General features: G+C 37.0%; 3 protein-coding genes across 3 annotated transcripts; 1 reads left to right on the top strand and 2 right to left on the bottom strand.

Annotated features, from left to right (window-relative positions):
* Positions 1 to 388: 388 nt before the first annotated feature.
* Positions 389 to 3433, bottom strand: LOC106769700 (leukotriene A-4 hydrolase homolog). Its single transcript, XM_014655424.2, has 4 exons — positions 2395 to 3433; positions 1572 to 1805; positions 977 to 1303; positions 389 to 789 (listed from the first exon to the last, which is right to left on the bottom strand). The coding sequence occupies exons 1-4, from the start codon at positions 3370 to 3372 to the stop codon at positions 499 to 501; spliced, it is 1830 nt and encodes a 609-aa protein (XP_014510910.1). The 5' UTR covers positions 3373 to 3433; the 3' UTR covers positions 389 to 498.
* Positions 3434 to 4566: 1133 nt separating this feature from the next.
* On the bottom strand, positions 4567 to 8060 carry LOC106769648 (leukotriene A-4 hydrolase homolog). Its single transcript, XM_014655354.2, has 3 exons — positions 7018 to 8060; positions 5314 to 5874; positions 4567 to 5189 (listed from the first exon to the last, which is right to left on the bottom strand). Exons 1-3 carry the CDS (start codon positions 7993 to 7995, stop codon positions 4899 to 4901), a joined length of 1830 nt encoding a protein of 609 aa, XP_014510840.1. The 5' UTR covers positions 7996 to 8060; the 3' UTR covers positions 4567 to 4898.
* A 1703-nt stretch (positions 8061 to 9763) lies between these two features.
* LOC106769692 (protein TONNEAU 1b) lies at positions 9764 to 12573 on the top strand. Its single transcript, XM_014655415.2, has 8 exons — positions 9764 to 9960; positions 10095 to 10227; positions 10541 to 10629; positions 10718 to 10837; positions 11707 to 11840; positions 11971 to 11999; positions 12083 to 12239; positions 12378 to 12573. The coding sequence occupies exons 1-8, from the start codon at positions 9874 to 9876 to the stop codon at positions 12427 to 12429; spliced, it is 801 nt and encodes a 266-aa protein (XP_014510901.1). The 5' UTR covers positions 9764 to 9873; the 3' UTR covers positions 12430 to 12573.
* The last annotated feature ends 7 nt before the right edge of the window (positions 12574 to 12580 follow it).

Here is a 12580-nt window from a genome sequence, read left to right on the forward strand (position 1 = left end):
TAAATGCATTAATTTTGAAGAAAAAAAAAGAGATTACATTGTCAACTAAGGAAAGATGATGTATGATAAATTCTTTTAAGTCTTATTAACTAAATAGTTATTTGTAAAATATCAAACACAACTACTTATATTCCTAAAAAAAGGTGATTTTAAGAAGTAAAATTAAAAATACTCCGACGAATAATCCCTTTCCCTCCTAAGATATCCTAAGATAGACAAAAAATCCTCAATATAATGAAAATTCTTTAATCTTCCTTAATATATAAAAATCTTACAGGAGAAATCTCCATCACTAATTTTTATGTACTCTTTTTCCTCTCCACATAACCCTATACCAATGGCTGAAATGCTTCAAGAAGAAGAATTATGAAAGAAATTCTCCTTGCAGTAGTTGTTAAAGTGTCAGAATGAAGATAAACCTTATTTATTGTAAAGGAGCACAGAAAAAGACAACATGCAAACGTCCAAATACATTAAACAATCTGAGAATTATTCCTTCTACAGATTCTTGGAAAGTATGGCGTCAACTACACCTTGAGCAATCGGATGGTAACCCTCACGGGCTTCTGAAAATACTGTTTTGGCAAATACTTTATCATCTTCTTTCCCACTCACAAGAGCAGTATAAAGTGGACGAAGATACTTCCCCCTCCCAACTTCTTTTAAGGTTTTCTCCACTTCATTGTAGTAAGTTTTGCATCCGCATGAAATAGCCCTTTTGAGAAATGCCACCTTTACCTCGTAATCTTTCGACTCAGCTAGTTTGTAGCGTGAGTCCAAGTCTACAAGCTGCATGATGACATGTATTATACAAAGAATTATGATGAATAACACAGATAACATATGGGAAATCAAGAATATGGTTGTTTTGAACAAACCACTATGTTCCATATTACAGAATAAGATGTTTATCCAAAGGATGTTACCAATAAAGTGAAGAAAAAGACCACTAGGAATCTGAGAAAACAGTATTAACCTGAGAAGCTTCAATCGGTTCCGGCAAGTTTTCCAAGTAGAGCTCCCACTCCTGACTATGCCAATCGGCGACTTCATCTTCCTTTGCCATCCTCCCATTTATGAACTCATTTGCCAGTGAAACAATCTGTTTATAAATAGTTGAATCAGGTTCATAAGCATCAGGAGGAATGCCAGTACCTTCCGTCCAGCGCACCAAGTCAATCTGGTTCTCTATGCCAGGTATGTTAGCTTTAAGGAAGTCAAGGAATGTTTCAGTATCAATTGATTGGAACTTGAAGGTAGCAATATATTTCTTCAGAAACTCATCGAATGCAGGTCTCCCAACCTGTCCCAACCACACCAAAATTAACCACAAAAAAGTCAGTTCCAACAAATTAGGTTAAGTTTAGCCCCAGAATGACAAACAGACCATGCACACATGTTACAACCAAACATGAGAAGAGAAAAAGAAACAGTTGCAAAGTATGAACATAGCTTAAAAATTAATACTTTTAGTTAATGCAGAATCTCTGCAAAACAAAAACAAATATCAGGAGGAATATGATGCAAAATGGGTATGTCACATCAGAACAAGAAAAAACAAATTCAGATACCTGTCGTTCAATGCGCCATAAGAACTGGAAACCTTTCTCATATGGAACCTGAGAATACACATCATCTGGGTCAATTCCTTCCTGATTATTTTTTAGCTTTGTAAATTCCAAGTTGTCCTCGAACCTCTCAACATCCCCGATCAAACCCCTCCAACCAATTCCAGTGTTCAATGCGGCTATTTGTTCTCCTTGTACAGCCTCCACAATCCTTCTCTCCGCATAAGTAGTGAAGCCCTGGAATCACAATCAGGTATTATGTCACCATCACAAATTCAACTTTGCTTAGAGAAACCACAAAACAATTATGTTTATGGATTAAAAATCCAACATCTAGCACCAGAACACTATTTGTTTCTCCGTGGCAACTTGCCAAATACGGAAACTAGAAACAGAAAAACATAATACTGTCTTTACACGATTTTTATTATTTTAGAAGGATGAACTCAACGAATTGCTCTCTAATTAGGCAGGACTTGAAAGCATAAGCACAACAACAAAAGTACTGATGTATAATTAACCCATTGTAGGATTGACTCTAATTAGAATGGATTCATGTTCTGATGTTGTTTACTCTAAAAACAATTTAGCAGTACATATATAAATTTTTTACCCACCTAGATTTGCTTTAATCAAAAGTCAATCCTGGACCCAGAAGAGCTATTCAATGTCTGAATGTCCACTTATATAATTACGTTTAGCCAATATGTCTGCTATTTTTTGGTGAACAAAAGTCAATTGGATCCACTAAACAAGCTGATATATTAGACATCTCAACACGATTTTTTCGATGACATGACATGAAACCAAAAACCCAGCAAAATACCTCGTTCAACCAGAAATGTTCGTTGTTCTTGTTGGTAATCAAATTCCCAGTCCAACTATGAGCAAGCTCATGAGCCACAACCTGCGCCCCGGTCGCATCCCCCTTAACAACAGTGGGCGTCAAGAACACCATCCTTGGATTCTCCATCCCCCCATAGGGAAAACTAGGCGGCAAAACCAACAAATCAAACCTCTCCCACTCGTACGGTCCGAACAGCCTCTCCCCTTCCCTGATCATCTCCTCCGTCCCGGCGAACTCCGCCGCCGCCGAGTCCAACACAGAGGCCACATCCTCCGCGTACACCCTCGTCCTGGGCCCCACCTCCCTATTCCCAAGCGCCCCGACAGCGAACGCGAAGAGGTAAGGCGGCACGGACTGCTCCATCTCGAACTCCTCCACCACCCTCCCTTCCGCGCACCATGGAGAGGGTGTAGCGACGTCCAAAGCGTCGTCTTTTTCGGGCGAACGACGCTGCACGTGGCGCGCCGCCATGACAGCGGAGAGCTCCGACGGGATGTTGAGGCGCGCGGAGTAGCGTATCCGGACGGCGGGGGTGTCCTGGCAGGGGAAGACGGAGCGGGCGTGGATGGCCTGGCATTGGGTGTAGACGAAAGGGTGGGACTTGGCGAAGGTTTGGGGTGGTAGGAGCCATTGGAGTGCGGAGGAGGAGGGGGAGGTGGAGTAGATGATGAGAAAAGAGGAGTGATCGGAGAGGGTGATGGAGAGCTTCGACCCTTTTATGGGGTCCGGCGAGGAGAGAGTGAAGGGGAGAGAGGCTCTGCTTGTGGGGTCGATGATGCCATGGATGGTGAGGGACCTCGTGTCCAGGGAGAATGGCCCCCGGTGTGGCCTTTCCAGAAGGAAGAGCCCGGAGGCGTGAATGATGGAGGTCGAGAAGTCCAGGTACAGACTCAGGGACACGTGCTTCGTCCGTGGCTGCGATGCCTCCGTGAACGAGTGAGGGTCAACCGCTGCCATTGCAGTAACTTCAAACTCTCTGTTTCTCTGTTTCTCTGTTTCTTAAAGTAAAAATAGAAGCACCAACAACAATTTCCTTCTGCTTTATTACCTGTATAAAGTAGCACCGAGAACAATTCGATTATGCTTTAAGCTTAATTAATTAATTAATTAAACTTTAACTGAAAGGGTTTTAAAGAAAGCGCCTGGTCAAGCCCAATGAAGAAGTGGGACTGGGCCTGGGCCGTGGTAGTAAAGAAGCGAGAGGGCCCATAGTTAATCCACACTGACTTGACCAACGAAATCGTGAAGTCCAAAAAAGGCCGTATAAATAATAGGAGTAAGTTAGGTGAAGTCTAAAAAATGAAAAAAATGAAAAATCTGTTCAATACATTTTTATACCAAATAATCTGATTTCATAATGCATTGTTTGAGTCCAATTTTCTAAATCAATGAATATCAAATGTTTCAACAACTAACAAACGTTAAGACCTCAGATGACAGTTATATATGCAAAGGAAATTTAAGTAAATTAGAATCCTACATTGTTGCGTGGACAGCTTTGGACAATGTCAACTGCTCAGATGCTCCCATAACCCATCTGATGCAAATATGAGAAACTGATCTTGAGGACACAATTTCTGTACCAGTATTGCTGGTTCAGCTTTAAGGATTTTTATATAACGAAGATGTAGAAAACATGCCTGGAAAGTTATATAATATGGTGCAAATTAATCTTCGAAAGATGTAATAACTCTCTTACCACTAACGTGATTTTGTTTCAGAGGAAAGATTGTTGCCCTCTTTTTGTACCTATTTTAGCAATAATCACACATTAAACAATCACCACTTAAACAGTTGTTTCATTCCATCTCAGCCTTTTTTTCTTCAACTAGTATGATAATATGCAATTCAATTTTGTGTTTTAAATTTTTATTTAAAAGTATGTTAACAAGTGTAATTATATCTAAAAGATCGTCCACTATCTATTGTTTAAATAGAAGTGAATTATGGAGAAACATCTCATTAAATTAAATCGTGTAGACTTGTCAGTTAGAAAATTAATATTTGTTATTTCAATTTTTTAATTAATTTTTATAAATTAAAAAAATTAAGGTAATGTCAAAAAAAGTCTAATCAATTCATTCGCTCTTTCATAATTAAAATTAAAATTAATATAAATGCATTAATTTTGAAGATAAAAAAGACAAAAAATCCTCAATATAATGAAAATTCTTAGTATATAAAAATCTTACAGGAGAAATCTCCATCACCAATTCTTATGTACTCTTTTTCCTCTCCACATAACCCTATACCAATGGCTGAAATGCTTCAAGAAGAATTATTATGAAAGAGATTCTCGTTGCAGTAGTTGTTAAAGAGATAAACCTCATTTATTGTAAAGGAGTACAGAAAAAGACAACATGCAAACGTCCAAATACTTATTGTAAAGGAGTACGGACACAGACAACATGCATACGTAAAAGTACAGACAAAGACAACATGCAAACGTCCAAATACATTAAACAATCCGATAATTATTCCTTCTACGGATTACCGGAAAGTATGCCCTCAATAACACCTTGAGCAATCGGATGGTAAGACTCACGGGCTTCTGAAAATACTTTATTGGCAAATTCTTTGTCATCTTCGCTCCCACTCACAAGAGCAGTATAAAGTGGTTGAATAAACTTAAGCCTCCCAACTTCTTTTAAGGTTTTCTCCACTTCATCGTAGTACGTTTTGATTCCGCATGAAATAGCCCATTTCAGAAATGCCGTCTTTACCTCGTAATCTTTCGACTCAGCTAGCTTGTAGCGTGAGTCCAATTCTACAAGCTGCATGATGACATGATGAATAACACAGATAACATATGTGAAAATCAAGAATATGGTTGTTTTGAATAAACCACTATGTTCCATATTACAGAAGCAAGTAGGAATCTGAGAAAACAGTATTAACCTGAGAAGCATCAACCGGTTCCGTGAAGCTTTCCAAGTAGAGCTCCCACTGCAGACCTTGCCAATCAGCAACTTCATCTTCCTTTGGAATCTTGCCATTTTTGAACTCATTTGCCAGTGAAACAATCTGTTTATAAATAGCTGAATCAGGTTCATAAGCATCAGGAGGAATGCCAGTACCTTCCGTCCAGCGCACCAAGTCAATCTGGTTCTCTATGCCAGGTATGTTAGCTTTAAGGAAGTCAAGGAATGTTTCAGTATCAATTGATTGGAACTTGAAGGTAGCAATATATTTCTTCAGAAACTCATCGAATGCAGGTCTCCCAACCTGTCGTTCAATGCGCCATAAGAACTGGAAACCTTTCTCGTATGGAATCTGAGAAAACACATCATCTGGGTCAATTCCTTCCTCATTATTTTTTAGCTTTGTAAATTCCAAGTTGTCCTTGAACCTCTCGACATCCTCAATCAAACCCTTCCAACCAATTCCATTGTACAATGCTGCTATTTCTTCTCCTTGTACAGCCTCCACAATCCTTCTCTCCGCATAAGTAGTGAAGCCCTGGTATGATTTCACCATCACATATTCAACTTTGTTCATACAAACCACAAAATTAATAATTATGTTTGTGAATTAAAGATTTTAATCAAAAGTCCTGCACCCATAATAGCTATTCAACGTCTGAATGTTCACTTATATTATTACGTTAGCCAATATGTCTGATGTTTTTGGGGAACACAAGTCAATTGGAGCCACTAAACAAGCTGATATTCTAGACATCTGTAACACGATTTTTCTAATTACATGTCATGAAACTAAACACCCAGCACAGTTAGAACTGGAGAAATCAAACTAAGCTATAACTAATTATATTATAATAAACTAAAAAAAACTAAACTAGTTAAAGATAATAATTTAACTGAAATATTTTAGAGTTCAATTTTAAAAAACTGAAGTTAATTAATAATTGTACTAAATTTGATATTCAACATAAGAACTTTTAAATAAAACATGTAATTATGTACTTTTATTTATTTAAATTTAAAAATTATGTCTCTAAAAAATACTTTTATTTTAGCATGATTTGAAATATTTTTTTATTTTGACACTTATCCCAATTTTATATAAAGACTATAAATATCTTTAAAAAAAAATTATTTATTTTAAAGAGAAAAAAGTCACCATAAAATTTTATATACACTTATATATATATATATATATATATATATATATATATATATATATATATAATAGTATTATATTTTATAATTGTTTTCTCATACAGACATTTTTATCTTTTTATTTTTACAAATATAATTAATTTTATTAATTTACAAAATAATTACCGGTTCTTGTAATATAATAAATATATAATCAATTTTAGTATAAATTCAATAATATTATTTTATTTTAATAATTATTATAGTTAACTTTTTAAAAACTTTAAGAAAACATTTATTTATCCTTATGTTATATAATATATATATATATATATATATATATATATATATATAATCTAAAAATAACTCTGTAGTAAAAGAATTTAAAATACAGTTCAGATATTGAAACAATTAACTAAACTCTTCATGAAAAGAATTTAGTTTTTTTAATCTTTCTGTTTTTATAGAAATAATTTAGTTTTTATAATACGAAATAGTATAGATTTTTCATACTTTAGTATAAGTTAATTATGGTCAGCCCTACCTCGTTTAACCAGAAATGTTCATTGTTCTTGTTGGTAATCAAATTTCCAGTCCAACTATGAGCAAGCTCATGAGCCACAACCTCAGCCCCAGACTCATTGCCCTTAATTACAGTGGGAGTCAAGAACACCATCCTTGGATTCTCCATCCCCCCATAGGGAAAACTAGGCGGCAAAACCAACAAATCAAACCTCTCCCACTCGTACGCTCCGAACAGACTCTCCCCTTCCCTCACCAAATCCTCCGTATTGGCGAACTCCGCCGCCGCCGAGTCCAACACCGAGGCCACATCCTCCGCGTACACAATCGTCCTGGGCCCCACCTCCCTATTTCCAAGCGCCCCGACAGCGAGCGCGAAGAGATAAGGTGGCACGGTTTGCTCCATCTCGAACTCCTCCACCACCCTCCCTTCCGCGAACCATGGAGACGGCGTAATGACGTCCAAAGCGTCGTCTTTTTTGGGCGAACGACGCTGGACGTGGCGCGCCGACATGACAGCGGAGAGCTCCGAAGGGATGTTGAGGAGCGCGGAGTAGCGTATCCGGACGGCCGGGGTGTCCTGGCAGGGGAAGACGGAGCGGGCGTGGATGGCCTGGCATTGGGTGTAGACGAAAGGGTGGGTCTTGGCGGAGGTTTGGGGTGGTTGGAGCCATTGGAGTGCGGTGGAGGAGGGGGAGGTGGAGTAGGTGATGAGAAAAGAGGAGTGATCGGAGAGGGTGACGGAGAGCTCCGACCCTTTTATGGGGTCCGGCGAGGAGAGAGTAAAGGGGAGAGAGGCTCTGCTTGTGGGGTCGATGACGCCATGGATGGTGAGGGACCTCGTGTCCAGGGAGAATGGCCCCCGGTGTGGCCTTTCCAGAAGGAGGAGCGCGGAGCCGTGAATGATGGAGGTCGAGAAGTCCAGGTACAGACTCAGGGACACGTGCTTCGTCCGTGGCTGCGATGCATCGGTGAACGAGTGAGGGTCAAGTGCTGCCATTGCAGTAACTTTAAACTCTCTGTTTCTCTGTTTCTTATCTTAGAGTAAATATGAAGCACCATAACCATATCCTTCTGCCTTCTTAAAGGAAAAATAGAAGCACATTATCCTCGTGCTTTATTACCTGTGTAAAGTAGCATCTACAACAATACGCTCGTGCTTACCTACCACAACTCAAGATTTTTTTTTCTTCTCACATCACAATGGTCCCATTTTTAAATTATGAAGATAGCTCGTGCTTTAAATTTATACAATTATTACGATTTTTGTTTAGCATGAGCAATGATGATCCTATTATTCATTTGGAAAATGATATTTTGATACCAATTTTTAATACTATTTTGATAGTGTACACGTGTCAAAATGTGGTTGGACGATTTTAAATTAAAAAAAAAAACTTTGGTTTTTTTCTTCTAAATATGTATTTGTCTCAGTTTTTTTTAATTTAAAATCGTCCAATCACGTTTTGACACGTGAGCAGTGTAAAAATAGTCTCAAAAATTGATGTCAAAATATCATTTTCCTATTATTTTTTCCTTTTTTTTGTCTTTTTGTACTTTACCTATCTTACTTCTATTATTCACATGGCCTTTTCTTTTCATATTGAAATGAAATAAGATGTTATTTATGCATTTAAAATTAATGTTGTTTTTACATGAAATTGAATAGAGAAAAACAAGAGCTTCAATAAGAAAAAAAAGATACCTTTAACCTTGAACAAGAGAAAAGATAGAGCTTGAACTCGACACATAGAGTATAGAGAGAATGTCAAATTATAAATAAAGGAAAAAACAAACTAAGAATTATTTTAGGTTCAGGAGAAAGAAAGGCAAGAGAGAGTAGAGTGGAGAAAACAGAGTAGATTGAGAATGATTTTAGGTTCAATAAAATAAAAATTAAATAATAAATTATTTATGAAATCGATTATGCAGAATCAATTTCCTTTAGTAAATAATCATTATTAACAAAAGTCAAAATTTGATTTCTTGATAACTAAATTCAGACCTCCCTTTTCATAAAACTCACTCAAAACAAAAATTATATTTCGATTTACTCAATTACAACCTACATTTCACAAAAATATAACAAAAATAAACATAGAATACCAATATACTTTTTCGTAAAAATGTTTAAAAACTAAAAGTCAGAATTCAATTTTTCGAATCGAATTCTAATCCACATTTTTAAAAATAAAATTGAAATATAAATCAGAATTGAGTTTCTTAAAAGTCGAATTCCAACTTAGACTTTTGCAAAAATTAATACATAATAAAATTAGAATTCAGTTTTTGATAAACCAAATTGTGAAAAAAAAAATGTGTAAATTTAAAGCACATTATCCTATCCTTGTAATTTAAAACATGACTTGTGCTATATAGGAAAAAAAAATAATGATATTTAGACAACATTTTTTTGACAACATTTAAACATTGATTAGGTGTCAATCTGTTATTAGTCAAAAATTACTTAATAATCAATAATAATAATCATAAACATTATTGTGAAGTAATTTTTGATTAATAACATATTGATACGTAATTAATGTTCAAATGTTGTTAAAACAATGTTGTCTAAATATCATTATCCGAAAAAGAAATCACAATTCGATTATGCTTTAAACTTAATTAATTATTTAACTTGAACTGAAAGGGTTTTAAAGAAAGCGGCTGGTCAAGCCCAATAAAGAAGTGGGCCTGGGCCTGAGACTGGGCCGTAGTAGTAAAGAAGCGAGAGGGCCCATAAGTAATCCACACTAACGTGATCAACGAAATCGTGAATATTTGCAATCGCGGACGCGCAGCACAGAAAGAGGGAAAAGAAGAAGAAAGGAAGGAAAGCAAGAGTTGGGTGTGGTAATTGGTTGAACGAAGAAGAGAAATGGACGACTACACGAGGGAAATGATGGACCTGAAGACACTGGTCACTCGCACTCTCGAGAAGAAAGGCGTTCTCGCCAGGATCCGTGTACGTAGATACATGCACACATTCACTCTCCTTCGCTTAGGGTTTCTTCTTTCTTATTTTCCACCGTCGAGATCCATTCAATTTTTCCGCAACGGGACTTAGGGTTTTTGTTGCATTTTTCTTTTTTGTCTCAGGCCGAGCTCAGAGCGAGTGTGTTCGAGGCCATCGAAGAGGAAGATCGTGTGATTGAGAAGGACCAAGGTCTACCTCCTGCATTGCTTGGTAGCTGCAACGATCGAGCTAAACAGCTTCACGCTTCTCCTCCAGGTTCCTTTCTTCCCGCCTTTTTCTCGATCCCTAACCCTACTTTCTTGCTCCTCTTTATGCATTGCAATCTTCTAAGATTCCTTCGCCGTGTTGTTACTTTACATGACCTGAATGTTTAACCAACATCCGTTACTTTACTAGTTGTTCCTCTGCTCTTAATACTACCGATCCGATTTGCCAATTTTGCGTGAAAATTGGCTTCCTATGGTTAGTTATATGTGGCCATAAATGAATTTTTAGGTTAACGTGCAATGAAAATGAATGCACCGCATTAGTAGCTATGTTTTGTTTAAGTTTGGTATTCGCTGTGCAGGTAGGCTCCTTACGGCCATGATATGTGAGTACCTTGACTGGGCGCAGCTCAATCACACACTAAAAGTTTACCTTCCGGAATGTAATTTGGTAATTAACTGTTTTTATTTTTCCATCTAGTTTGTGTTTTAATTTAATTTCCGTTATAAGGCTTTTGGCTGTTTGTTCTTATTTGCAGGAAAAAGATTTTTGGAAGACGGAGCTTAAGGAGTTTAGTACCAAAAATGGTTATGATCTCAACAGAAACAGAGATAGTCCTCTACTCTTGGATGTGCTTGAAGGATTTTTGAAGCTTGAGGTTTTTCAATCAGTTGCCCTCATTATTTTTTTTTTTCCATCCGCGCTTTCGTTTTGTGCTGATCTATCTAGAAAATGGTTCTTCTTCTAGATTGTGCTTAGAGGGATTTTGGGTCCTGAAATAGTATAGGAATCAAGGCCCGGTTAGATTGAACATTTGCAGGGAGCCTTTATTGGAAATATTTGGCTCTTTTCAAGCTAGCAGGCAGTTTCCATGTTTTATGCCTCGTTTTGTAGTACTTCTGCTGGGCTATCTCCAACCCTTGTTGCAATAGGAGCTATGTAGAAATGTTGCAGGGTCTTCTGGTTAGATTAATTTTGATTTTTCGAATTGTAAACTTTATATATTGAAATTTTTGTGAATTCAACGTTGTAGATTTGGAAAGGAGATTGTTCATTGCAGTTAAGGTTGAAGAGTAATGATACATAGGCTAAAGTCGTGATATTCCTTCCTAACTATTATTATTAATTATAGCTTGGAATTTCTTAGTATAGGTTGCATCAGTATAAAAGTAGCCTTGATTGAGTTATTACCCTTCTTCTATAATCTAATTTTCTGGGTGACTCTTAGATTGAGTTTTGCTGTGCTCGTGCAAATATGTGATTATGAGGACAAGTTAATGCGTTGAAAGAAAAAACATGGCAGATTTTTGCTTAAAATGGTGTAGGTAGTGTTGGCTACTTTATGTTGATGATGCATGATAGTATAGTGGGGAAATTGTCCTTTGTCATGTGCAGTGTTTGAAGTTAATGATACGAAACCCTTGGCATGATAGGCCATTTTTTGTGCATAGCACAGTTAATACATCATAGAATGCTGCAAATGTATACTGGTTTTTGATTAATGGTGTGGTGAATATGCTTCTGTAGAATTTATCCCAAGCAAGGGCTAGTGGTAGGAGATATACCGCTTCAGAAACCGAGTCTTTACCAAACTCGGAATCACGGAATTCCCGTAGGCATTCTTCCTCATCTGTTGCTGGTGGCTTACCTCCACTAGGAAGGTGCATAACTGACCTTATTTCTCTACAAGTTGGTCTTGTATTACTTTATTGTTTTACTTATTTATTTTTGTAGATGTTCTCAACTTCATTTCTGGTAGACATTTTTTTATAACTCACCTATTTGTTACAGGGCTGTTCCTTCATCCCAGGCATCATCTGGTGGGTATTTTCTGTAATTGACTTTTTTACCTTAAGTTATTTGCGTGCTTGAAATTTCCCTTAATTTACACTCTAGCATTCAGATAGAAGAGGTGGATCTTCCATGTCTGCCTATAGGAAGGATGAGTACAATTGGCGATATGACAGTGATGAACTTGCCGAGGACATAATTCAAACATCAGGTGCATTGGAAAATCTTCAATTAGACAGAAAAGCTCGGAATCTAACATCTTCTTGGCGGTTGGTCTTGATGCAACTTTGATTTTATTCATTTGTTACCAAGCACAAAGCATTTAATATTTTAGATTTTATCACCCTCTGAATGGTTTGTCTAGATATTAAGAAACATTAATGTTTTGTGATTGTCTTTTTTTGCAGACACGCTGGAGATGGAATCAATGAGGACGATGGCAGGGTTGATCACGCGTAGGGACAGACATTGCTTGCCTAATTGCAATCTGCTCCTGTATTTTATTGTGTATTCTTAGTTTTCTGCCTCTGATGATGATTGAATGAGCCTAATTTGGTGTAAGATCATTTAATTGTGATGTGCTTTAGTGTTTTTTATGAGCTATTTTTTC

The sequence above is a fragment of the Vigna radiata genome, chromosome 8 (assembly GCF_000741045.1).
Source record: "Vigna radiata var. radiata cultivar VC1973A chromosome 8, Vradiata_ver6, whole genome shotgun sequence".
NCBI classification, from domain to species: Eukaryota; Viridiplantae; Streptophyta; class Magnoliopsida; order Fabales; family Fabaceae; genus Vigna; species Vigna radiata.